Source organism: Oryzias latipes, chromosome 8 (assembly GCF_002234675.1).
Source record: "Oryzias latipes chromosome 8, ASM223467v1".
In the NCBI taxonomy this organism is placed as follows: Eukaryota; Metazoa; Chordata; class Actinopteri; order Beloniformes; family Adrianichthyidae; genus Oryzias; species Oryzias latipes.
In genome coordinates this window covers 9666893-9693677 of record NC_019866.2, presented here as the reverse complement: position 1 = coordinate 9693677, position 26785 = coordinate 9666893, and the positions used below count along the sequence as shown (strand labels likewise).

Genomic DNA, 26785 nt, shown 5'->3' with positions numbered 1-26785 from the left:
GTGTATTTGCTATTTCGATCAGTCATATATAATTACAGTCCTCAGTCTTTTTTTTTCTCTTCACCTCAGCTTCTGTATTGTCTTGATGTTTTCATGTTGATGGAGATCCTCAGATGCACTGCAGTTCTTGCTTTTTAAGTGTCTGCTTTGAGCACTTTACTAATTGTATGCAGATGTTTGATTAGGAGTCTTTTTTTCCCCGCTAAACCCAAAGACTTAAAAAAATCAATATTTTCAGGAGTCAGATAAACACGAAAACTGTTCAGAATGTGGCCCAAGGTCCAGCTGGACGGGCTGTTAAAAAAAAGAAAAGAAAAAAAGACCCAGAACTAAAAGGACAGTGGAGTCTTTACAGCTGCTCTGCAGGACCACCGCCCCATAAATCCAGGGCAATTAAGACTTGAGCTCCACTAATGAAGCTGAAAAACCGGCGGGTGGTTTAGTTGTTACTCTTCCACTAGGTGTGAAAGCAGCAGGAAGTCTTGAGGCGGTTACATTTTTCTAATGATTGTGGAAAATATTAGGCGTAAATCATAAATGTCATCTGGTTAATGAGTCATAAGCATTGGTTAAGCATGATATTTGTTTTACAGGATGATTCTACCTTCATTTTGAATGTAATGTGCTTCCGTATGGTCAAAAATACCACCTTAACATTGTGGCATTCTGCTTATAGGCTTCAGCTTGTTCAAACTGAACAGAGAAAGTTTTTCTATGTATAAACAAGAGGTTATTATGCAGGCAGCTGTCAGATAACCGTCTGCGTTGACCACAGTTTAAGCATTGATTGCGAAATGGGAAGTGATTTTGATTGCATGCGTGTTGATAGCAATCACCAGATCACGGGACAAGTTGCAAACAGTTTTCTCCATGGAATTTTGAAATAAAAAAAAAGGTTTTTGGAAAGGGTATGATTTTATTTTTCAGTGCTGCACAAGCACCCACTGTCCTCCTGCAGCATGACGCACGCAACATACAAGGACTATAATCAAAATTATTTGCTCTGTGAGCGCTGTAATCTACCGTTTGTTGGGGGCAAAGCTTCTATAGTCTCACAGAGATACCAGGCTCAGTGTTTAGAATAAAACGACTGCACTATCCATGTGTTTTTAGGCAAATGCAGCAAAGCCAGAGTCTTAAACTTTAACCAAAATAATCATTACATCCTCATAAACTAGTCAGGTAACCAGACACGAGCAGCACTTTATCTCATAATGACCAGTAGAGAGGAAAATGTAAGGAAGCTCGTTCCTAATATCCAACCAAAACCAGTCAATGAGAGCAACCCCCCCTTCTATTCTAAAAAAGCCACCATTGTATGTGGAGAATCGCCATGGATACAGCCGGTAGACTGTAAGCCTTTTAGGAATTATTAGCATTCCTCTGTGCCCTGCCCGTTTTACAGACAAACACACCATTTCTTTCATTAGCATCTGCAAGAATTTCTATGAGGCTGCGAATTAATTAAAGTGGAATTATGGGCTGCAGCAATGCAGGGCAACCCAGACCCAATTTAAAACACACCCATGCAGGGAAACTGTGGCTGCAAGTGTGGTATGAGGCCACACTCGCACTCGCATTCTAATGCCCCCGTAATTTTCAGATGTCTAAACATTTACAGATTTTAATACAAAACTCCAGATGATGAAAACTGTAAAAGAAAAAACTTAAAAGTGATGCGTTGCTGAAATCTTCACAGGAATCCTAATCATTGACAATTTATTATACAAGTGGGATTTTGTGAGCAAAAATGGACAAATGTTGCTTTGGTTATATGCAGACAGCAAACCTATGATATGAAAGCAGATTTGGCTCATTTTAATGGGGTCAAAATACATGTCAAGCTTCCATGCAGGAGGACAAATTCAGTTATGTGAATCATATTACGAAAACTGCACTACACACTACAGAAAATGTAATATAGTGATTACAAGCACTGGGAATTTCTGCAGTTGATGACTTACCATCAGAAACAACGAAGTCAAGCACAATGCAACAATTGCATCTTTGTTACGAAAGCTGCCAGCCACAATGTGGCCACTATCGGCCTCTAATGAGCAACTATGACACAACAGGCTCTGTTTTAAACCAGCAAGGTCGCTTTTGGTCACAGTCTTCCTCGACTCCCAGCATCTCCAGCCATTTCAAGGTCGTTGTACATTACAAATGTGACTCAAAAAGAAAACTTTAAGACAAATGATCATTTCTTGGTGGGTTCTTTCACGATTGTTTCCAAATCTTCTCCTTTAGTTGCTGCTGGTTGGAACAGCCACGGCAATCAGGAAGCCTGGACGGGGGCCTGTTGATTAAAGAGCGCGGTTTGGGGTCAAACTCAACACAGACGTTAAGCTCAATTCTATGCGTTTTTGCTTCTGCCTGCAGGGACCCTGCACAGCTGTTTACCCTAATAATGATAAACAGTTACCTTAGCAACCAGCTGTGGCCTGGGTACTTCGAGCCAATCACAAAGCTGATTCCTGTGTGTCCGCACTATGGCGAGGTCGCTCTCCCTGAAGTCCACATTAAATAAGACAATGTGAAAAAGTCAACAAATGTAGTAAAAAAGATTCCAAAAATGAACAACGTACTAACCAGTTAGTGTCACTTAAACAGGTCATTACGTCCTCCAGGATTTCTGCATCAATGATGTCATCATACGTCAGAAGCATCTCATACATCTGATTCGCCGTGGTTTTCCTGATCTGCACAGAGGAAAATGTGAACCAACAGCTACTGAGATAGTATCAACAAAAACTTTAGTTTTCCTGAAAAAACATCTTGTTTGTGGAAAGATGAATCTCAGCGAGTGCGCCGTTGGCCGTCGGTGGTTTCTACACATGACGGGGATTAGGAGAGTATTTCTCAGCTATGTGCTCACCACAGGGAATGGATGGCAGAGCAGCAGCAGCAGCTGGGACAAAACTCTCTTCCTCACTTTTCCCTGGAACTGGATCAGCCCACAGAAACTGAGAAACACACGGCAGCGTCATCAGCTCCGACGGTGTCATTTTGCATCAGCGTCGCATGAATTTCTCTTTCGGATGGAAACTTACACAGAGACACAGGCGCTCAGCTTGGAAATGTCCTTAGACTTCTTGAACTCTTTGCAAAGATCCAAAAGATCCACGCAGAACTGATGACTTCAAAGATACAGAACGGAGCATTTAATCCACCACAAATCTCCAGATCTTTTAATAAAAAAGATGCGTCAAACTACTTACTTTTCTTGTGTGGTGAAAATTTCAAAGCAGCTATTGTTGAGTAACTGATTGAGCATTTTTAACAAAGGAACAGAAACCCTAAAGAAGAAGAAAAATAGCAGAAGGAACAAATTTAGCAACAAAAGGATTGGATGAATGAAGGAAATGCGCAGAAAAACACCTTCAACTTGGTCAACCACCTGTCGTTGTGGAGACTGTCTCTGAAGATTCTCAGCAGTGTGTCTCCAAACTGTCCCAGAGTTTCACTGTCCCCCTGAATTCCTTTCAGAAAGTCAAACAGTGACTGGGAAGAAAAATGCACCTAAACGGAGGCACAGGAGTGCAGAATATGAGCGCAATGAATGTGAATACACACCTAAAAGTGCTAAAATGACCGTATGATTTGATTATTGTTCTAAAAGTGGGGGTGCTGTGAAAAGAAAATGTAAAATGATCAAATTTCAGCAAAAAAAGGAAAGTTCTTTTACTATATTTGAGTACAACTTTACTTTTTGTGTCTCTCTGGGAATAAGAAATAACAGAAAATCAAGTTAAGATGAAAAAAAAAACACATCTTAAAGTGATTTTTTTCCTTAGTATTCCAAGCGTTTCTGCCATTTGGCTTTAGCAGTGTTTTGTGATCGATGGCGATGCATCCCCTGCAAGGTTGGTGGACGCTTTGCTTCTTACTGGCTTGTGTGAATCTGTGCCTGTGGTGTGAGAATCTAACTTTTGGCCCGAGAACTGCTGCAGTCTTGGCTCGGCTCCCCAAATGTAACCCTGCACAAAAATATAGTACCAAAGTACCTCTGGTCTCTCAGGATGCATCTGTGGCAGAGAGGGGTTTTCGGTAGCCACAGATGAAAACATAAGCGAGGTTGTCTCTTAGGGATCGTTTTTAAGACCTGAACTGGGAGATTAGTAGAACTTTTATGGCCTCACCCCTGCTGTTACGTGCTTAAAAATATTTTATTTAGAACACATGTAAGTGAGAAGAGTTAAAAATAAGTTCTTATGGCCATTTCATAAGTTTAAGTCTTTTCTGGAACACAGGTGTCAGAGATTGTAGCAAAAGCTATCCCATAGCTCCTCCTACTGGTCAGGAGAAGAAAGTATTCAGATGGCTTTGAGAAACACCTGAACATAGATATTTACTCAAAAACAAGCCATTGCTTTCCATAGAAATCCCTTTCTGATTTGCCAATCCCATGCTTTTTCACTTACTGTGGACTCTGTGATCCCTCCCACAGACACAGAGAGGCCCAGCAGGGTGCGGTACTGATACTCCGGCAAACCCAGCAGCTGCGTGATGTACTTGAAGGCCTGAGATGGGGCTTTCCAGTTCAAACTGGCCACGGTCTCACTGAAAAGGAGGTCAGAGATGAGAAAAAAGTTCTCAGCGTTCATCTTTTTTACCATGTAAACATCAAGTTTATCTTTCAAAAGCCCGTTCTTTCACAGCTGATTACACCTGCAGATGGTTTCCAGTGACTCACGCAGGAAAGATGTGCAGCAGCTCCTCTCTGTGGGGAATGTGGGGTATTGCAGGCTCAGTGCTGTGCAGCAGGCGCAGGAAAACGTTGATGGCGTGGGCTCTGTAGCGGTCGATCTTCTCTGCCGCCTGCTGGGCTAAGCAGCACATCAAAGGCTTCACCCTGGAAACAGAAGCGTGGGGGACACACTGCTGTCATGTGTCAACCCTTCCATCTTTTTGAGTATTAAAAACTCCTAAAAGAGCGGTTGAAATAAAGGTGTTAAAATAATTATTCAGGAAAACTGATTGGTACTCACAGCTCTGGCACAAGAACATTGGGAGCGCTGCTCGCCACGAGTATGCTCAGCTCCATCAGACTGGTCATCGCCGCTTCTCTCACCCTGTCAAAGAGTGTGGGACTCAGTACTCGCAATAAAATGTATCTGAAGCAGCACGCTGAAAGGAGCTTGCATTTAATAGTTACACTGTTGCAACTGATGGAAAACACTGTTTTGTCTGTCATCAATTTTTGTGTTTGTTCACAGATGTGGGATTGGCAGGAGCTCAAAAGCCCAACCACGGGAAGAGGGATACATTAAAACAGCGGCAGACTAAAGGGAAGGTTCCTAGACAGCGTTTCAGAGGCAGCCCATCCCTGGTTGCCAGGACAGGTGACAGACCTGGTGACATTCCTGGCGAGTCTGTAAGCGTGACCTGAAGCTATGAGTGAGGCGAACATTTTTCTGCGTAGGGTCAGAAAGCGAGGGAGCATTCCTAAAGCCAGCGGCGGATTAAACCCCCATGTGTGCATTTTGTACATGTCTGTATGTGTGTGAGTATTTTTGCGTCAAATACTTACCAGGCCCCCACGTCCCCTCTGCTGCTCATGGTGTAGTCATTGAGACAGCTGAGCAAAACACCGAAAACCTCAGCCGCGTTCTCTGAGCACAGCACAGAGTCGGGGCGGCCGTGGGCGCAAACGCCGGCCTTCGCGCACACCCTGACGACACAAAAGGTCACAGCATAAAACTGCACCTCAAGCGAGGAACTGAAAAGTGAAAATCTACTAAGTCAGATATAAGGACAGACACACCATACAGGTCCTGCAGGTAGAGTCGGATAATGTTTATTTTAGCATTAAGGAGCTACATGCTTCAACGAGAACTTCAAGAATAAAGGACAGAAAAACAGAGACCTTTGTTACGCAAACCACCAGACCCTGGGTTTAGAAGAAGAATAGGAAGACGGAAAAGAAAGAAAAGACTCACTGAGCAATCACTCTGACTGCATCTCTCCTCGCTTCAGTGAAACTCCCCTCTTTCTGGGTGATGGTGCACATCTGCTCAAGCCCTTCAAGGATCTAACAAACCAGCCAGAAAAGTGAAAGAACAATTGAGATAGTGAGATCTTAAATAAAAAATGTAAAAAATCAAACCGACCTGACTGAGTTTGTTGTGGATCATGACTTTGGGTAGACAGCCGAGGGCACGAGCAGAGCCGCAACGAGTGAGGATCTGAGGACTCTTCAGTCCTTCAGTGTACTGTGACACCAGAACATCTGAGCAGGAGCAGGCAGAAGGAAGTTAGTAGCAGAAGAAGTCCAGATTTGCCTTTTGACACATAATAAAAAAAAACCCACCTTGCATTTGAGAGTCTACTTGGCCTGTTTCATCCTGGTAGTACCCCTCGCATAAAGCCGATAAGGCGGAAACAACGGCAGCCTGCGCACAAAGAACCATCACTCAACGGAGAAGAAGAGACAAAGATTTTCTGTTCTTCAGAATACAAAAGGGTTAAAGCAGTCAATATTGTCAAAACAAAACTGAAATGTTCCAGCCTTTAACAGTGATTATGAATATGAAAATAAAACTCACAATAATGTCATCTGCGTTTCCGCTGGAGATCAGATGAAGAGTCTGTAAGGTGTCGTCGATCACCCACTGCCAACCAGCTAGACAACATTCACAACCTTCAGCTGGAATCCAGATTTGGCAAACTATAGATAATATCAGAATAAAACATAAATCTCACTCAGGACGGGGTCGTTCTTTAAGGGCAACTTGGACAGCGACAGCTTTTCAATCAGACAGCAAACTGTGAAGAAAAACAGAATAATCATCAATTTTATTTTGAAAACACGTTTTTATCCAACAAACTAAAATCTTTTCACCTATTTTTTAATTAACAGCTCAAACTCACTTGCTGGTCTCATCAGTGCACCCCCAAACCCCCTACACAAAACCAAAGGCATCATTAATGATCAAACATATATTCTTTGTTCAAGTGTTTACATTTTTCTGCTTACCTGTATTGTTTTCTTTCATGTAGCTGAAAGGAAACAGATTTGAGTCTGTAAGCAGAGACATTCTTACACCGTCTATTCCGGCGAAAACATTTGCAAGCAGCTTCATCTGCACTTACCTTGAAGTGAATGGTTTTTAATTCATCCACACATTCTGGAGAAATGATGTTCAATATGGACCTAAACGACAAATCACACCCATCAAAAACAAAATGGGAAAAAAATGCTCTTATTTTGGCGACACATAAACAGCCTAAAAAATACAATTTACCACCTGCTTTATACTTCATTTGTAATCGCTCGGGTCGCATTGGTCGCAAGGCCATCGGAAGGGAATCGCCCCAATCGCTGCAAAATGTGACTCAGGCTGATGACATCATCTGCGGCCGTAATTTTACGCCTGTAGTACAATCGTGTGCATATCGCACCATTAAACCTATACTTATGTCGAGGAATTGGAAGGCATGATTTAGTATAAATGCAAGACATTATTTTATTCTCACTCATTTCCCAAAAATTAAAAAAAAAAATATTTTCACTTTACATTTACTTTCTAATGCAACCGTAACTAGCTATATTTAATTAAGATATGGAGCAGGTGGCAAATCATTTCAAATTTAACGTTTTTTAAGTATCATTACTAGGTATGTTGAGGCTTTTAGAACACAAAAAAATGTAATGTACCACCTACCTTTTCTTGTCTGAACCATATTTACATAAATCTAAAAATCTTTAGAAAAGCTTTATATATCTAAAAAAAACCTATATGTAAAAACAGAATCTCAAAGACCCCTATATACTGTATGACTATGAGTAAGATACCAAACCACTGAAACGCTGCTGACAATCGCGTCATCAAGCTTGAAAAGTATAAACGCTACTCGGGAGTTCGGCACAGTTATCGCAGACAGTCGCAATCAAAACTGGTCATGTGGTAGGGACGCATTACAATGATGCCATGGCCGAACAGCTTTTAATAAGGACCTGCACTGTAGGAGTACCTGTTGGTCTGAAGGGCCACTTTGTACAGAGCGTGAGTGATCTCTCCGCATGCCAGGATGGCCCCGTGGCGACTGTGGAGGTCCGTGTCTCCCGCCATTTTTAACAGCTGTGGCAGCACTGTATGATGCAGAAGGAGGAGGACAGAAAAGCATCTTATGAGGATAGAGCTACCTTCACAACAAAAAGAAGTCCTAAAAGAAAGTTGTCTTGGGCAACAGGTAAAGTGACATTGTTTACCTGTTGTTGCCATATAATCAGGCGCCTGAGGCGTCAGGTTATGGAGCGCTTTAGTGGCGAGTTCTCGGATCGCACTGCGAAACAACAAAAAATTGAGTAAAAAGCTAATGCCAGAGTACCCGCGTAACTCTGTGTCTTTATACCAGGTGTGCTTTTAGAAACAGAACTCACCAGTCCCAGTGATTGATCTTCATGGCTGTTAGGTGGTCTATCATGCACTTGGTGTACTCGGGGAAACCAGCTATAAAGACACTTTGAAAACAACAGAGAGTCTTAGGCTTTTACCACCAGGACAAAAATGTGAAAAACCTTTGTGTTGGGGATGAGAACATTTTGTTTTCCTGCTACGTGGAGCTTTGCGTTCATTCATGCCCCGAGGCTAAAGTCTTCAGTCACTCTGTATATTTTTTCTTTCACTTTTTGTGGCGACAGATGCGACAATTCCAGAGTGGCACTAAAGAATAAAAGTTCATCAAACAGCTGGAGTGTCAGAGAGTTGCTCCCAATCAATCACACCCCTGGCAAGTTACTTTTATATAACCAGCAAGTTCCTTCATGATTAGAAATGACAGAGGCGTATCCCAGAAGTTAAATAGGACGAAAAACTAAATAAAAAAAATGAAGAACTGAAAGCTTTGAAAATTTGAGGGGATTTTCAGAAGTGGGGATTTTATTTGAGCATTTGGTGGTTTTCGCTTTTAGTTGCTGAAGTAAACAGTTTCTTACCTGATTTTTAGATAGCAGTTGTTGAGATTTCCAACAGCAAAATAATCTGCAGCAGTAACGATGTCAATCCCATGCGGAAATGTTCCCTATTGAGACAAAAAAATGAACTCGTAAGAGTTTATACCTTCAAGAAAAAGGAGATTTGTGTTTTTACTAAAAAGTATCACTTCAAAATAAAACCTTAATAGAACTGAAAGGAATTGTGTCTTAAAGCCTTTTGGCAAACGTCAGAGAGTTTGCTAATCCCACAGTGATGTGTCATTTTTCTTTAAAGGTTTTGGGCAATGAGGCAAGTTTAAACCTGACATGTAAATCTGCCTACAGATGCGGGTCACATCGGGGCAATTTCTGGTAATCGCAGTGTTCAGGTTGTCAAAGCTTCAGTCACAAACCTGTCTGCCGACATTCTCTTGGAAGGCAGCCTGGAACAGCAAAAAAAAAGAGAGACAAAAAGTGTAACTTTGGCCATTAAAACCAAATGTGATCAGTTTAGCAGGAATGAGGGGGGAGGCAGAACTCACGGAAGCTGCTCTGCGACAGTTGATGTTCCGATCGAACACAGTGGTGATCAGCAGCGTACTGCAGAGGGAAGAGCGTTGAAAAGAATTCAAATCAGGATCAGCAAATTGTTCAAATGTTTTCTCCTTATTTGATTTTCTACAGGTCATCGTCCCACACAGTTCAGGCGGGGATATAAATCACAGACGGCCGGGATCTAATTTACTGTCCTCCCTTTGTGTTTGCTTGAAAAAACAGCAAAATAATCTAACTGTAACTGTTGGTGCATGCCCCCCCACCCCCTAACTTTCTGTTTATGTCATCAAACTGTGATGAATGGGAGCAGGAACCAGCTTGTCCCAACGCTGCTGCCAAACGGCGACCGAAACCTACAACAGAAGGCGAAACCTGGCAATCCCAGGGACGAGGGAGAAGGGAGGGTGTTGTCCTTAAAAACCGAAGATAATTTGCAAGGAGAGGTAAAACTGATGCTGCAGAGCTGGTCTGCACAGTCACAGGCCACAGGTCTATACTTGCAAGCCAACAGGGAGAGGAAAAAAAGATTATGAATGATTATAAACAGTTACTGTTGACAAAAAGGCAGCACTCTGCACTGCACAGGCTACACATCCCGCGTTGCAGCTTTAGTTTGAGTTTAAAAACTTGGTTCTGAAGATACAACTCTTCTGCTGTCCTAGAAACCTGGACAATGTGAAATCCGTATCAGTCTTATTCAACAGAACTTTCATTTTTGCTTTCCAATCAGCAAATTAACATGCCAGTCTTAACCAAATATCTTGTTTAAGGTATTTCTTCAATATTCAGGAAATACTCCAATTACGAAAAATCGATTGTCCGTTTGTTCTTTCGGTTAATGACAACATGGCGGTAGGAAAATGAGATCAAGTGCCGAATTTCCATTCCTGTATCAACATGTACTGAAAAGCACAAACCAGCAGGGAAGGCTCAGGGGCATCCATGTGACAAAAACTGGTTTCAAGCAGTAAAATACAGCTTAGAGGCAAACTGTGCTGCTTCTCTGAAATATATCAATACATGAATGAGATGTTACCCACAACGAAACATCGAAATGTTTTTGTTGTGTTCACTTTTTTATGTAGAATGAATTCAAGACAAGCTAGAAACCTGAATCTTTAAAGAGAGAAAAAAAAATAATAAACCTTAATTATCGAGGTTTACCTGAAGGGATCATTAACACAAGCCACATGTCACTTTATACAGATGCAGTGGGGCAAAAACTACCGGTATGTACATCTTTACCGCTAACTCCCCGGGCTGCAGTTTCTGCTAAATCGAAAGAATCTTTAGACAAGCAGCAACTGTAGCTGTTTGCTGCAGCCAGGACGGTCATCGGCCACGACCGCTGCTGGTGGGAGGAGGAGGAAGAGGAGGAGGAGTAGGTATAATGCCTCTTCATCCATGTTTCTGGTTACACCTGAGCTCTCAGAGGAGCATTGGTGAAAAAAATGAAATGTTCATGCTGACAAAACAAAGGGATCACACACTACAACGCATTTTTACGACCAATCAGGTCAAACTTACAGTTTTGAGCTAATCATCTATTTTTATTGTTTATTTGTGTTTTATGGGTTTTTACATGTTACCTTTAAAACTATTAGATCAACACGGTAGTTTTAAAATAGTAAAAGAACAACGTTTTATCACAAAATTAAACTGTAATATATATTAACCCTATTAATACATTATGTAGTACTAGAAAGCAAAGATGTACTTACTTTTTATATAAGTGTGTGCAAAAACAAAATCTTTTGGATTTAATAAAATTAATACAGCTCAATTAATTCAGCAGCACAATTTTTTTTGCAATAGCAATGAAATTCTAGATCTGGGTTAAATGATTGTTTTTTCACAAATGAATCATGAAACAAATAGTTTGGAGGTTTGATTGGAAACACCTAACGCTTTAATTTCATGATTAGCCTCTAATGCTTAAAAATTCTTTTTCAGAATAGAAAAAAAAATCTAACTGTATTGATTTTCTTTTTTTATTGTTATATTTTACAGTTTGTCATTAAATACCACATTTAGGTTTAGCTCAAAAAAGAACAATTAGGCAGGCAGCTCAGTAACTACAAGTCTGTAACGCGTTAACGAATCAGCGCTCTGTTGATTCGTTAACGCGTTACAGACTTGTAGTTACTGAGCTGCACCCAAAAAGACAGAAAGCCTACTAAAGAAAAGCTTTTTTTTTTGTTTCTCACGAGGGAAGTTTGACCCCATGTGCTTAAGTCCAAAAAGCAGAAGACCCAGAATGCTTTGCCAAAATGAAATTGCTTCAAAATTACTTTTTTAAGAGAAATTCCTTTATTTTCCGTCTTCTTTTCAGGAAAAACAAATCAAGAAGTCAAACAAACATAAATAAATATGCATAGGACGCGAGGCGACGATGTCCCCCAAATCTTCCTACAAACATACCTATCAAACACTTGATGTTAACTCTTGATGTTAATTCACGGCCGAAGCAGTGATGGATGTCGAGGTTTGTGCAGGGAATGTAAGAATAAAATGAAGAGGGCCTACCTTGCGATCTGACTAACAAAAGGCTCCAGCTCCTTGGGTTCGTAGGCGCGGGCGAAGGACCAGCACACATAGCAGGCGGCGTCACGCACATTGGAGCCCACGCTGCACGCTCCCCTTTTTTCGTCGTAGGTCAGGGACTTCACAATAAGAGGCACAACTGCAGGTACACAAAGAAAGAGTTGTCAAAAACCCTTTTAGTTGTGTTTATTTATCGCATACATGTCTACTTTAGAGCTCTATTGCTGACTTTATTATGGTTTCTTTCCATCTGCCAGTTTTTCATAATAAAGAATATATTACATATTAGCGATGAACAAAGCAAAAACTTTAATGAATATCAATTTTGCAACTTAGCAACGCGTCAGCTGGCCACCAGACTTCACTACCAGCTTTATGTAAACAAAATAGCCATTTTCTACAAAAAAGAGGAAGATTTCAACTAAATAGAGTCCAATACCCCCTGCTTCCCTCATTTAAATCATTGCCCCAGGCTTGACTAATGTCAGGTACATCACTGTTGCCTGAGGGGCCTGTGGTTTTGGGCTTGAAGCTCCACCCAATCTGTCACACCTTAGAGGGAAAAACTGAACAGACAACTCATATCACACACATTCTCCATCAGCCACATTCACGGGCAGCACGCATCCTGAGCAGAGGTCCATGCTGGATGTGAGCTGTGGAGCAGAGTCTTCATCGGCATCGAACTCAGGAGAAAGCGCAGCTTCATCCAGGTAAAAAATATTTTTTTCACTTGAATATCATCGGTTTAAGAAAAACTAATCTTAAGGTGATTTACAGATTGTAAAATAAACAGGTGCATTTGGCACGGGATGTGAATGTACGCGTTTCTTTTTCAGAAGTAAAATCAGCTTATTCTCAGACTGATGCCCTGATTAAAAAAAAACTCTTAAATAGCTCACCAAACACTCATGTTTTCTCCTACGCTTAGCAGAAGTTTTCTGTTAGCCAAAGTTTAGAGGGCTCTGAAAAAGTGGAACAAATTTAAAAAAAAACTTTTTTGAGATTTAAGTTTTCTTACATGAATTTCAAAAAAGAACGCAAATACGTGAACTGGATTTTAAGAAGAATTCAGTTCTTACAAAGGGAGTGCCTTCGCTTCAGTAGAAACTTGAGTGACAACTTCTTGCGACAGTGCACGACAAGCAGGTTCCTCAATGCCTTCGCTTGCAACGCTCCAGTCCCAGCTTCAGGGCAGGTTTCATTTTAAGACAATTTTCCCTTCACGGTCTCTCAGAATAAGTGCATTCACGCCGTTTCGGTTAAAAATACAAGTGCAGCGTTTAGTTTCTGCAAAGTGATCAGGCACATCAAGTGATGACTGTATCCCACAGGTGTAATCATGGGAAGCAGGTGGCTGGTAGTTCCCACGCCGGCAGCACTGCTTAGTAAAGCGACGGGAGGAAGCAAGTCTCTGCATGTCCTCCAGGTCTGAGCGCCTGAAGTTTAGGCCTGATGGGCGAGCGGTTAATTTGCCGTTATGGAGCCGAGGATTGAAACGATACAAAGTGGGGCTGTGGGATGAACAGATTGGCCGAGCAGAGGCGTGTGCGAGCCGCCGTCGTTCATCCACGGTTGAACACAACAACAAACACTACTATTAACTTTATTTTTTAAAGAAGTAACATTTTTGTTGGGGTTTGATCAGTTTTCAGTGAACTAAAAGATGCGGAAATACATTAGCCTGAGGGTGCAGTGTTTAGTTCGGATTTCTCATCCATGTAGCAAATGAAATGCAGAGGACAACCATCCAATGACAAAAGCTCTCCACCTGAACCAGTCAAGCAACTCTAAACAACTTTATCAGACTTGTTTCTTGACTGCCGGCCCAGAGAAAAGCATGCGCAAACAATGCAGGAGTTCACATATTCGATTCTAAATAACTTGGGGTCATATGTAGAAAGAAAGCTCTTTAACTTCAATGTAAAAGCAACTACAGTCTAAGTATAATAAATTTTTTTCCCTGTGTGTCTCACTTTTCTTACAGACAACTGGGATCAAGATGGAGGTTTCACATGAACGCAAACCAAAAAGACCCCACTACATTCCCCGGCCGCCGGGGAAGCCCTTCAACTACCAGTGCTTCCAGTGTCCCTTCACCTGCAACGAAAAGTCTCATCTCTTCAACCACATGAAGTACAACTTGTGCAAAAACTCCATCTCCCTGATGTCGCAGAAAAACGGGCAACCAAGCCGACAGATGAAGACTGTGCCAAAGGAAATCTCAGCCAAACCCAAAGATTGTACAGATGTGACGGAGGTGGACCAGAACAAAAGCCCGGAGACGGTAGAAGATGAGGAGAGCAGGGCGGACAGCAGAGATGGTGCGGAAGAACTCGACGTTGAACACGAAACTCCGATCGTTAAGAACGTCCAGAAGGCAACAAAACCAAGTACAGAGTCAGAGGAGAACGAGAGCAACAAGAAGATGGATTTGCCACGCCAATCAGCCTTCTCCCCGGTCACACCCAACCGTGACGGAGTGGAGGCTTCAAAGATCCCAGCACAGCAGACAAAGGACCAACAAAGTCCAGCTATCGGCTACCACACCTTCCCTTGGGACCGAATTTCCTCATCAATCGCCCTGAAACCGACAACTTCCTTCATGCCTCATGAATATCCCCCCTACGCATTGAGAGATCGACTCTACGAGTCCTACTGTGTACCAGGAAACCCCCACGTGAATAATCCCAGCTCCGCTCCTTTACAGCCAGAGTTTTTAGACCCCCAAAGACCCATAGTGCAACCACCAATCGCCCCGCCCCATTCCTCCCCCTTTCCACCTTACCAGTATAGATATTACCACTATCTCCCCTCCACGCCCGCCCTGTATAACATCCCATACAGACCCCCCGATCTTCCTATGCCAGTTCCAGCACCCGGATACCTTTCTTTGGATTATTACAGTCAAACGCTCGCCAGTAAGAATTACGAGTACTACATGCATTCATATCCAAATCACAACCCTCCACATGGCTCTGCAAAAGAGGACGACCACCAAAGTGGAGTCAAGGTGACCAGGCTGAGCCCCAAGGAGGGTTACTCAGCTTTGGGGTCCCCCGACAAACCGAGTCAAGCTAACATCTTTCAGAGAGACATGCAGACGCAGAAGCCCAAGGCGAGCCCTCAGACCACCCTCCTGCACAGACACACAACCATGGAAGCCGTCTACAGAGACTCCAGGCAAGACGAGTCGGCAGAAAGTTTACTTCAGTTAAGAGCTCAACCTATGGACAGGAGGTGAGTCTCATCTACAGCTTTAGTTTGGGGCTTTTTATGAGGGGACTTTCTTTAAGTTTCCGTTTCGATTTGTCTCTTTCAGGTTGACTGAGAGCAGCCGATACGTCCCTCTGCCTGTTTCTGAGCCATGTCCTGATGCAACATCTGAACTAGATGAAGACAGACAAGAAGCCAATCTAGCCCCCCTCAACCTTTCAACCAGAGGCATGGACCAACGACCAGAATCTGAGAGCAGGCCAAACGGATCCGACTCAGCCAGCTCCAAGGAACTCGACCTCCCACTTAACCTCAGTCTTCGAGTTGCTCACAGCAGCCCTGAACACACTCCGACTACTTCGGACTCTCCACACAAACCTGAGGATGACAAGGATGAAGAGCCATGTGACCAGAGGCAGACTGCAGCTCTTGCACTTTGCCAGCTTGCTATAGCCAGCTCTGCAACCTCTTCAAGTGATTTAAGTGAAGCACGCACGGCTTCACAAGACCTCACAGAAGAGACGCGCCCTCCTCCAAGCAACCGGTCAACCACCAGGGCAGCGGGCGCCAAGAGGAGCCACGGAGCCCAAGCAGACAGCAAACGCCACAAAACAAACAGGGGGGAGAAAGCACCAGGGCGGGCTCTGAGGAAAAGGCTTCGATGCTGCTGAAAACATTAAAGGACTCTGTATTTAGCGCAGAAACGTTCCTTCTCTAAATCACATGTATGTAAGATTCAAAAGGCACATCCATAATATTTCATGACAATTAGTACACATACTCAATGTTAATAATTCCAACTGATACTGTATAAAAACGATGCATCTCGATGCAAAAGTTGCATATAAACTTATTTAATAGATGATTATGTCTGTATTTTGTACAAAGTTGATTGAAGATTCTACAATGTATTGTAAAAAACACTGAATAAAGAAACGAAAAACATTCCCTTTTTCTTTAGGATATAAAACCCTTTGAAAATGCGCTGCAGAGCACATACCGTCCTTCAGCCGCGACGGCAGCAGCAGCCCCCTCCTGCCCAGCTCTGCCAAAGCCAGACAGCCTCCATGCCAAGCACTGTCAGTTTCCTGAAAACTTTTGATGACAGAGAAGAGCATAAAGAGTTCAGACATTAAATGATCTGCCAGTGCGACTGGCAAAAATGTGATGAATGTGATGATGTGGAGCTGAAGCCAATGTGCCTGAGGGAGGAACTCACCTGAAGCAGTCCAGCAATGATCCAACTACCTCGTCTGCCAGCTCCTTGGGAAGCCTCCCCGTCACCCTCCCGATGCTGGAAGATCAAACCAAATAGATTTTTGTAGAGCATGAACTCCCTCCAAGGACCTGCTTTCAACATGAAATATTTCCAGACAAGTGTCGACATGAAGCTTTGTGATCAGGTTTTCAGTCACATGTGTGTATCCTCACCCCTTTGCAGCAGACCAACGCACAATAGTTTCTTTATCTTTCAGTCCAATCAAAAGGAGTTCTGTGAAAGTAAAGAGACGACCCCGTTCAACTGTGATCATGATTCCCTTAAAAACTTAGCAAAGGCTGCAACTGACCAATCACAGCTTCCAGCTCCTCTGGAATGTCGTAGTCCTCCTCCTGTTCATCAGAATCCTGAGGAGTCTGGGCTGCACCGCTTGAAGACTGAAGGGACATGGAAAGGTTGGCTACGAGGGAGCGGCTGCCTCTTTGGTACCTGAAAACACGCATATTCACTTCAATGCAGCTCCTGACCCATCTCCCCGTGTGTCACTACATGGAGGGATCTCCGCTGAGAGGAGCGATCGTTCTATATTTAACACAAAACTGTTTTCGGGTCATTTTGGTTACGAGAAAAGACGCCTCTGACCTCCATGCGGCCAACCGCGGCTTGAGAAAGGTGAGGCCGAGCCTCTGGATGAGTTTGACGTTGAGCTTTCGCAGCATGGCCTCGGTGCTCTCTGAGAGACGTTTCTGCTCCAGGCACTGCAGAACCGTAGGAGCTGGAAAAGCACGAAACCCAGCACCCAGACGGAAATATTTCAAGATTTAAGCAAAACAAATAAATACACAAAGAATCACTTTAGTACATTTACAATACTGACATATCAGAAATACAGATTCATCCAAAAATGAAAAGAAAACCTACCATATTGTAAGAGATCATCCCGTTTTCCATGTTTAAAAAGTTTTGCCTGTTAAAAATAAATAAATAAATCAAGTCCTGCAGGGAACAAACTCATCCTTTACAAAAAGGTCAAACTGTATAAACGTATGTGTATCCATTTTTAAAGGCTCAGTTGTGATCAATGAATAGGAGAAAACTGGCCCTGGTGAAAAAACACCCAGAGACAATTTTAAGCCCCCTAGGTAACACCTAGTCTGTGTTTTATTACTTTACCACTTAAAGAAGCTCTGAACTTGTTTAGCCAGTTTTAGTGCAAATGAACAGGGTGGATATGCTTGAGGGCTGCATCCGACAGTCTTCAATCAAACACATAAGCCTTTAAATCCTAAAACCTTTGACATCGGTCGTAAACGAATGCATAAAACATGAAGATGGGACTTTGAAACATGAAGATGCTGGATTTGCCTTCAAATGTCAAACCTGCTGCTTTTACGAGTGGGAGAACCGTTTATCTTAAAGCGGTGGATTACGCTGACATAACTCCACTTGAAGCAACAGGTCCCACACAGGCAACAGGTGTATCACACACACCTGCTAAAACCGCAGAGGGCATTGTGTGAAACCTAACAGTCATGTCTGCTCTTGCAGATTACCCTCAACAGGTTTGTGAGAGGAGAGCACACGCCTCCAAACAGTGACAGGGTTGTTGGGTTGTTGTTTTTTTTCTTTACCAGGGATTGCAGAGCACCATCCAACACCATGTCTCTCACTGAGGTGTCTCTGCTCTGGGATATCATGGTGAGACTCCAGTCCAAAAACTCTCCGAGGCATTTCTGCTTCACATCAGGGCGGGTCATAAACCTGGGGGATCATGTAAAAGTCAGATGAGTTGTTTTATTAGGAAAAGCAGGTAAACAGATAAGCATACAAAAAGCAATCTCACCCTCTAGTGGTTAGGGGGGTGAACTGCAACCCAAAAGCCCTCATCTCCCTTTAATTTTTTAAAAACATCCTCTAAATAATAAAAAAGAGGTTTTATTTGTTGTTTTTTTTATTTTTATTTTAACATGTTCTTGTGGCATTTTTCTGATGATGGAGAACTAATTTTTAGAAAATTACGGTAAGCTTAAAAATTGCATTTCTGAGTATTTCTTTATTCAAATCATGCCGGCTCAGGAGCAGACCAAATGGAAAAAGAAAGTATTTGTTGAGTAGAAAATATGCTGAGCAGGCCACAAGCTCCCTGCTCTGCTCCATTCTTAAGAATTTAATTGCAGACGACTTGATATCTTAAAACATAGACGTGGACGCGAGTTTGACATGCGAATCGCGTTCACTGTGAACACACCACTGCTTTAGTTTCTGCATGTGCTGTTTAATCTGCTGCTTTTGGGTCTGTGTGAGTTCTGCTCAGCAGGAAGCTGCAACACAGGCTGCCAGTATGTTTTCACCCGTTTCATGTTTTTGATCAATTTACACTTTTATTTCATCTTATTTTGTTATAAATTTGCAGTGACGACGTGGTGGCAGCAGGAAACTGATTTGCATAACTTGGCAGAAAATACATTTTAAAAAGCGTAAGCTACTGAGTCATTTAATCGATAAGCAGGAGCTAAGCACAGAGAAAAACAAATGTTTGGGTTTTTTCTCAATCAAAAACTGTATCTGAGTTTCAGCATGCCAACGTGAGCTGCAACAACACGATCTGGGAGGTTAAAGATGCAGCAGAAGCACATCCCAAAGACAGACAATCAAGCTCCAGGACACCAGAGCAGAAGATCAAGAGAGTGGATTCAAAGAAAACGTTGATTTCATTACTTCTTAATATTAAACTTATGCTTTAGAACTCAACTGTATATTTTATTCTAAAACAAAAAGATACTATTATTTTTTCTGGTTTTAACAGTAATTAATTGCGTCTTCTTGTTTTTTAACGACTGATGCACATTTTATCAAGAGACAAATGGATTGTTTATAATGTCCTGTTTTTAGTGGCTATTTTTTCATTACTTATTTTGTAAATTTTAAAATGGTCTTTTCTTTTTTTAATATATGAATGCTGCACACAGAGCACATTTTAAAATGTCACTGTAACAGAGACCATCCATCCATCCACTTACTTTGATATGAGCACAGATGCGGCGTCCCTTGGACTGTCAGTCACCACTAAGTAAGACTATAAAACACAAAAACAAATGATGATCAATAATCTAATCTATAGTTACAATTCTAAAGCTAATTGGTACGGCCAAATTTTTGTTTTATTTTTCAATTGAAACAGGGTTTGTTTACCTTTTTAAAACTGTAAAACAAAACTTGATCTCTTTCAAAACTCCTCCATAAGCATCTCAAACTGACTTGGTTTTGTTTTTCCACTTTGGGATCTCCACTTTTCTGCCATTTCACATTTTCATATGATTAAAAAATTTAAGTTTTTTTTGGACCTAAAAAAATCCTTTTTGCACGAAGACTGGCGAACACCTGGTTTGCCATCGCCACTCCGACTTTCGCATCACTGCTTCAAACAAAGTTGTCAAAAATGCAAAAGTTCAACATTTTAAATTGTTTTAAATATAAAAAATGATGCTTCATATCTGTGAACTTTAATCCTTTAACTTTTCTGATAAAAGCTAGGAACCGGATGTTGATAAATCATGTAATAAAATGGTTATAGTGTAACCAAAAGTTCGCTTCCTTCCACTCCCTTTCAAGCAATATTTATTAATATGCCTAATTATCCTAAGTTTGATTAGTTACTGTATGAATGTATAACTGATAATAGTATTGCTTTTTGTGTATTTCTATTTGATTGCTTGAAATAAACCATTTCAAATCAAATCAAATCAAAACTTTAATGAAAACACGGTTAATGCTTTAAGGAAGCTAAACTTTCTTAAAAGTTATGAACAGTTCTAGAGTTATTGTTGAACAATGGATGAAAAATTAAAATAAACAACATTGTTGATTTTCTGTGTATTAGAACTTACTAACCACACAATTTGTGGTTTTCCTGGATTCACCACAACAAATTCCTTGCTGCCCACTTTTATAAGCTTAACGGTTTGGTATCACTGACAACATACTGAAAGTATTTGTTTCCGATTGACAAGTTCATGATTCGATGGTGAGTTATTTTTCTATTCAAAATCAATTTTATTCTGCAATGAAAACTAGTTTTCACAGACCTAGTGAAACAAATCACACAAAGCTGAAACTGTGATTCAAAAACTCAAATGAAATAAAGGAAAAACAGTTTTGCCTAAAATAAAAAACCCTTTTAAAAGAAAAATGTAAAGATCAATTTGACACCAATTAATGTATTTTTTTTTACTTTACAATAAATAAACAACCTAAGCCTTTACTTTGCTGACCTTTGCAATAGCAAGAATGCGATTCATGACGAGGTCCTCCTTCTTCCCACCAGTGGACGTCAGGTGGCCATCCAGGCGGGAAAGGTCAAAGGGTATGAGGCAGGTCATGGACAGCCACAACAACAACATGTAACGAGTTTCCCACGTCTAAAAGGAACAGATGGTGAAATGTTAAAGCTTTCTTCCTGGAATTATAAGACCAAAGTGTAAAACTGAAGTTGGGGAAAGCATTTAAACATTTCAGGCCTTCCAGAATACTACTATTAAAGAAATCGTGCTGATTTTTTTTTTATAAAGATGCCATTCAACTCTGTTTGAATTGACAAAGAAAAAGGATGATTAAAAATAGACTTACTGTTGTTACTTCGTAACACGGAATTTATGAATAATTTTACATCATCATCCACACTTTTTGCTTAAGCACTTTTGTCACAAATATTTGCAAAAAACACAGTTATTAAGATTTTAAGGTTTTTAAAGAGAGCTGAACTAAAGTGAGGCATCAAAACACAATAATAACGGCATCATTGTCTTTATTCTAACATAATCCATATATTTTGATTTGATTGATTGAATGTAAGAGTTATGAATATTCAAATACTTTAATAGAAAACACATATCAAACCCATTTCAGATCTCATGTAATAAATTGTTTAGAAAATAAAAGGAAAATTGACAAAGATGCTAAAAAAATGGCGTTATCTTGTTGACAATGTAATTACATCTATTCTTATAGAATTTGTTGCCGTTCTGCATACAGTAAAAACGTGTGAACATAGATTAATTAAATATAACGATTATCAGATAGAGTCAAATAATTTGATATTTTCCTTGAAAGGGAATGAGAAGAAGCAAATGTATGTAATCCCACCTCTATTGAGTTATTTCTGTTATAAATACATGTTTGCATGTTGCCATAATCAGGTCCCTATCTGATTAAGAACAGAATATTTATCAAGTATTGAACGCTTATTGATCAATGATCAGGAAAAGGATATGTGATTAAACGTGAAAAATGCAAGTTTCATGTTGCAATTATTGCATAAAGTCCAATAATTTATAATGAAAACATTTCAGTGAATGGGATTTATGTCCTTCTGTTTTATTAAAAAAAGAAATGTCATTATTATACGAATCAGTCATAAATACTGATTCTGCAATAACAAGAAATACATTTAAAAGCAAATCACACTTTTATTTTGAAACTACTTTTTTATTTTACAGCTATGCCCTTAGTTCAACACCTGGAAATGCTGGTCTCACCTCCAAGTCTTTGGGATCCTGTCTAGAAATCAACTGAAGAACCGGCTCCACGTCCGAAACCTCGTGAGGTAAAATCTGCATGAAGATTTTATAGCTCCTGACCTAATGCACACAAATGAACATCTTACCTGAAGCATCAACAAAATGAGTGATACGAAAGTGCAAACCTATGCTTTGAGGATTTTTTTTCCAACCAGAAAAGAACGACAAAAGTCTTTTGACTGACCTTACAGATGATGTACAAGAACTTGAAGCTCAGGTGCAGCAGTGAAGGGGGGCAGTCTTCCCTTCTCACGTACTCCAGCATCATGTTCATCATCCATTCTAACGGGGAGTGAGCAGGTCAAGGTGAAAAGAGCGTTTTTCACGTGGGAAATACTGAAACTGTCTTTTGTTTTTTTGTTTTTACCTAGATGTGGATCCAGCAGATGAGGCTGCTCTTGATATCCATTCATTATCACTGTTTAAACAGATGGATAAAGAGTCGTGAATAGTACGTGTGTGATTGTGGGAACCGTGATTCTGTTTGTCAGTACTACCTTACCTAAGAACCGCTGGGTTACATGCTCGGTGGTCCGTTGATCTCCGTGGACTTCAGGCAGACTGGAAAGGATGCTCCTCGTCTCGTTAGCCTCACTAAAGCCACCCAACAGGCATGTTTTTGCTATGATATCTGCATCTACTTCGTCACCTCCAGCAGAAGCCCCGTTCTCTACTTCCATCAAAACCATTGTTGCAATTGTTGCTCTACGGGAGTTTTTGCAGCCGAGAAAATTACTAGTTTTGTGGGCTGCAACACTTAGCTTGTTGTTAGCATACGCATGTCAAACGAATGAACCGGAAAGTTAGTCTGAAACTATACTAGAAACATAAAAATTTACCCTAAAACTATCAAATATTTCCAAAGCTCTGCCAGAGAAAATTCTATGCTTGATTTAAGGCAAATTGAGATTGAAACACAGATGTCGACACACACTTCCATCGATTTTTTTTACCCGGAAGTGTCGCTCAGTAGTGATTGGAGTAAACTGCAAATCACGTGACCGATGGAAAAGAGGCATCGTTACGTCACATCACTTCGAGCACATTGATTCGCGATTTGAACAGAATGGGTGCATCTCTTTATGGAGTCCAGTATAGGACTCCATAAATACAAGGAAAAAAATTAAACGATGAAAAAAAAGAAAAGTACATTTTTGCCTTAATGGAAAGATAAGACTATCATTTTAAAACAAGACAGCAGAAAGAAACAATATTTTAAGTCAATACTATGGTTCCATCAAATACATAGACTTCAAAATTCCATCCCATTAAGTGATTTGTAGACTATCAATTTTTTTAATCCATTCTCTATTAAACTGATAGACAGTCTAAGGAACATAAATGAGGTGGTCAGTTCTTGTGGTTCTGGTCAAAACTGCTGTAGTGTTCTGAATGAACTGCAGCTTTCTAAGCTTACTGATCCATGATTTCAATCTTTGCTTTTAATTTTTAGTCCTCTAGAAATCAGCTCTTCAGTAATCTTCATTCTGTTTGTATTTTTTTTCCAAAAGGCACAACTTTTTCAGAGTCTCTTGATTAAAATAATAATTTCAGGATAAATGTTTATAACTCAAATTGATTAGGAGTTCCTCAAATTGATCAATTGCCAATCAGATTTTTTAAGTTTCTCTTCTGTATGACACACTTTTATCCTCAAATAGTTTTACATGCAAAAAACAAGGAATCAAGTCTGAATGATTTCATGGTTTATTGTTGTTTCAGTAGCAAGCATTTCAGAACAACCTATGTTGTCACCTATGGATGGATGATAAACTATTAATTTGCATTTACAAGGGAATTCCTTCTTCACACACATCTGGATGACAGCAGTAATTTCTATTTTGTTATACAGATTAAGATACATGATGTTAGCGTTATTAAAAATACTTCAACTCTTTATAATTGCATAAATTAACACATGTATTCATATAGAAGAATTGCGTCATTTCACAGATGAACACAATGCTTTAAAGTAACTCTTTTACCGGTAATTAAAAAAAAATATATTTTCAGGAACAAAATATTCAAAGAAAAGATCAATCATATTTGAATGTCAAAAGCTTTGATTTTACAGTTTTATCATCTGAAAAATTAGAGATAATTCAACTTTTATTGTCATTTTAAAGAAATAAAATAAAGTTTTTTGTGTACTTGGCATTTTATTATTTCAGTTGTAATATATTCCACAGTTTGCATTTAAACACATTTAACACCTTTAAGAAACTGCACATTTGATCTGTGATATTCAAAAGACTGGAATCTATATTAAACGTTTACGTCAAATTATGGACATGTGTGCCATATGTGCTGAAGATTAAGACTGCAAAACGCTCCATAAGCGACTGCAACAGCAGTCATTTTAGCAGGTCTTTCATGATCCTAACTGAGGATCCTCTGTAGCCACCGCCAAAGTGGTTCCAGTGATTTAGATAGTGGAAAAGTTGGTAAAGCTGGTTTCTCTTTTCAAATCCGGGATCTTGAGGAATCTTTTGATGGTAAGCAGAGTAAAACGACTTGTTGAAACCACCAAACATTCCAGCGATCCCAAGCTCATACTCGGAATGCCCATAGAAAGTTGCCGGGTCAAAGATGACTGGGCCCTCCACCCACTCGGCCACATTGCCTCCCCACAGATCTCCATGGAGAAGAGCTGGAACTATTTCTATTTCCGTGAAAAGCTGAGGGATCTTCAGCTGTAAACAAAAAAAAAAACAAAAAACACAACATATGCACAGTAACCGTCAGAGCACTGAGGCAATTTGTGAATATTCTGTGAGGGATCAAATGCAATGTGTACTTGTAGGGCGGCCCAAAGCTCCCTTGTTTCTCTGTCACCATAAGACGTTTCCACCATGTTAAGCTGGTGCTGCAGCCTCTGCTGGGAGTAAAATGCCACCCAGTCGCTCTGCCACTCATTTTGCTTAAAAAATAAAAGACAAAAAAATTAGAGTCAAACGTACAAAAAATGTATACTCAGAAAGCAAAGGCGGACACATTATATGGAATTTTCTTTTACCTGTGGAAGGTATCCACAACATGTAGCTACGTCAAAGCCAAATTTCTCAACAACAGCAACCTCTGATTGAGCAGGTCCTTTCCCTGAATCGAATCATTGCACAAGAACATTTTTGTGGTGGCTTTGCAGATAAGGCATGGCTGGAATTTGTTGTGAAATTGTGCATGTTTTGATTTAAAATGATTTACCCACAGTCTGTTGCTCTTTTTGTAGCTTTTCCTGAAGTGTCTTGTTGTGAAGATGAAGATCTGCCAGCTGCTCTCCAAGCTGCTTGGAGTACCTGCTCAGAAATGTTTTTCTAATTCACAGAAAAATACACCACAACTGTTCTACAGTGTGAAATGACACAAAATGATAACAGTCTTACTTGTTGAGGCCTTTCATGTCCAGATGTTCCATTACAAACACGCATCCTCCTCTGTCCAGCTCAATTACCTTTATGGGCTTTGGGACCTTGACAGTCTCAGTTCTAAAAATAGCTTCCAAACTCGCCATCTCCCCATCAAACATCAATTTAGCCTGGAGGAGATAGAATTCAAAATGTTTCTAAGCAGCAAATCCGCGTAGTAAAACATTTATAATAGCAGTAATTAAATGACTTAATCGATAATTTGATTTATATGCCTACGAACCACCTAGATCAATCTGTCTGAGGCAAGTTGTTAATCAAATTGACCAATACCATAATAAAATCATTAAAAAATGAAATAAATCAGTTATATAGATATTGGAGATACTGTTTGGATTCATTAAGGCATGGTAGGTTTATTCTACTTGAAAATGATCAAGCCATCATTACAGTCCAATGTGTGGAAACACTGAATTTAGCAGACATGACACCATACAGTGTGGTATTATGTTCTAATTATGTTACATTTGTATTAATTTGATGTGGTAAAACAGTGGGCTGAACTTCATTAAACTAAAATGTGAATGGATTTGCCATTCATTCTTGTTTGTTTGTACACATGTTTAATTTACACCTGATTATATTGCAGAAAAATACAAAGAAATCGGGAAAACTTCCCGATGTTTATGCCCAGGTATTCATCTCTGAGTCACAGTCACTGGTTGAAGTTTTGGCTAAAGAAGGTCTGGTTTTATTTAAGGTCAGTGAATCTCATCAAATCTGAATGCTCATACAAAAACTGTGACATGAATTCAATTGTTTTTAAAATGAATCGCTACACCCCTATTTTCTATACAGGTTTCCAAACTGAGGAAAACACAACTATTGAATTGCTGCCATTGCAAAAATGTCTCTGGAAAATAATAGCAGTCAAAGGGTGCAACTACTGGAAGTAATCCTATTCAGTCATGCCAGAATCAGTGCAAATACTAATCTTCAAATGAGCAAATGAAATTTTATTGAAATTTAGATAACCTAACTAACATAAATGCAATAAAATCAACTATACCTCGCTTTTGTGATTGATCTTCACAAATACTTTCCCCGAGTCAGTGTCATAGCTTTGGCCCTCGCTGATACAACCACCTCCTGAATGGCCAGTCGCTTTTAGCTTGCTTGTCCCCAATTCTTTCTTCAGCTTTGCTTCCATATTATTGACTTCCAAAGGCCTTCCTAGTAAAATGTAGGGAAAATTAAAAATGCCACTCAAATGTCAAAGCTCATGGAGGTGCTGCAGGGCAGTTTCCTTCTTATGCGCTACAGCAGACACATGCTAACGACGAACTTCTTGTTTTGGTTCCGTTCACTAAATACTGGCAAAAAGTAACCA

General features: G+C 40.4%; 3 protein-coding genes across 3 annotated transcripts; 1 reads left to right on the top strand and 2 right to left on the bottom strand.

The window, feature by feature from the left end:
* Nucleotides 1–1702: 1702 nt before the first annotated feature.
* Nucleotides 1703–23005, bottom strand: tbcd (tubulin folding cofactor D). Its single transcript, XM_004071637.4, has 39 exons — nucleotides 22533–23005; nucleotides 22398–22448; nucleotides 22215–22312; nucleotides 21989–22090; nucleotides 20726–20872; nucleotides 19475–19530; nucleotides 18086–18215; nucleotides 17376–17421; nucleotides 17097–17229; nucleotides 16804–16943; nucleotides 16667–16727; nucleotides 16455–16529; nucleotides 16236–16330; nucleotides 12002–12158; nucleotides 9463–9520; nucleotides 9334–9363; nucleotides 8942–9027; nucleotides 8387–8467; nucleotides 8216–8289; nucleotides 7978–8095; nucleotides 7096–7156; nucleotides 6980–7002; nucleotides 6874–6905; nucleotides 6706–6768; nucleotides 6549–6625; nucleotides 6314–6395; nucleotides 6114–6232; nucleotides 5943–6034; nucleotides 5534–5674; nucleotides 4992–5075; nucleotides 4697–4855; nucleotides 4425–4563; nucleotides 3401–3522; nucleotides 3222–3299; nucleotides 3054–3140; nucleotides 2879–2966; nucleotides 2593–2702; nucleotides 2426–2510; nucleotides 1703–2299 (listed from the first exon to the last, which is right to left on the bottom strand). Exons 1-39 carry the CDS (start codon nucleotides 22717–22719, stop codon nucleotides 2279–2281), a joined length of 3588 nt encoding a protein of 1195 aa, XP_004071685.1. The 5' UTR covers nucleotides 22720–23005; the 3' UTR covers nucleotides 1703–2278.
* znf750 (zinc finger protein 750) lies at nucleotides 12376–16180 on the top strand. The gene is made up of 3 exons (XM_004071393.4): nucleotides 12376–12732; nucleotides 14007–15259; nucleotides 15342–16180. The coding sequence occupies exons 2-3, from the start codon at nucleotides 14022–14024 to the stop codon at nucleotides 15904–15906; spliced, it is 1803 nt and encodes a 600-aa protein (XP_004071441.2). The 5' UTR covers nucleotides 12376–12732; nucleotides 14007–14021; the 3' UTR covers nucleotides 15907–16180.
* A 714-nt stretch (nucleotides 23006–23719) lies between the features above and the next one.
* Nucleotides 23720–26761, bottom strand: LOC101166386 (ketosamine-3-kinase). The gene is made up of 6 exons (XM_004071392.3): nucleotides 26465–26761; nucleotides 25414–25565; nucleotides 25235–25326; nucleotides 25047–25129; nucleotides 24828–24950; nucleotides 23720–24723 (listed from the first exon to the last, which is right to left on the bottom strand). Exons 1-6 carry the CDS (start codon nucleotides 26603–26605, stop codon nucleotides 24385–24387), a joined length of 930 nt encoding a protein of 309 aa, XP_004071440.1. The 5' UTR covers nucleotides 26606–26761; the 3' UTR covers nucleotides 23720–24384.
* Between the last annotated feature and the right edge of the window lie 24 nt (nucleotides 26762–26785).

Excerpts from the sequence above, each read along its gene's own strand:
- znf750 (XM_004071393.4), top strand. The coding sequence starts at position 14,022 with ATGGAGGTTTCACATGAACGCAAACCAAAAAGACCCCACTACATTCCC. Across the intron at positions 15,260-15,341 it reads GCTCAACCTATGGACAGGAG|GTTGACTGAGAGCAGCCGAT; the intron begins GTGAGTCTCATC and ends TGTCTCTTTCAG.
- tbcd (XM_004071637.4), bottom strand. The coding sequence starts at position 22,719 with ATGGTTTTGATGGAAGTAGAGAACGGGGCTTCTGCTGGAGGTGACGAA. Across the intron at positions 19,531-20,725 it reads GCATTCTTGCTATTGCAAAG|TCTTACTTAGTGGTGACTGA; the intron begins GTCAGCAAAGTA and ends TGTGTTTTATAG. Across the intron at positions 3,141-3,221 it reads ATTTTCACCACACAAGAAAA|TCATCAGTTCTGCGTGGATC; the intron begins GTAAGTAGTTTG and ends GTATCTTTGAAG.
- LOC101166386 (XM_004071392.3), bottom strand. The coding sequence starts at position 26,605 with ATGGAAGCAAAGCTGAAGAAAGAATTGGGGACAAGCAAGCTAAAAGCG. Across the intron at positions 25,566-26,464 it reads AGATCAATCACAAAAGCGAG|GCTAAATTGATGTTTGATGG; the intron begins GTATAGTTGATT and ends TATCTCCTCCAG. Across the intron at positions 24,724-24,827 it reads AGCTTTGGGCCGCCCTACAA|CTGAAGATCCCTCAGCTTTT; the intron begins GTACACATTGCA and ends TTTTGTTTACAG.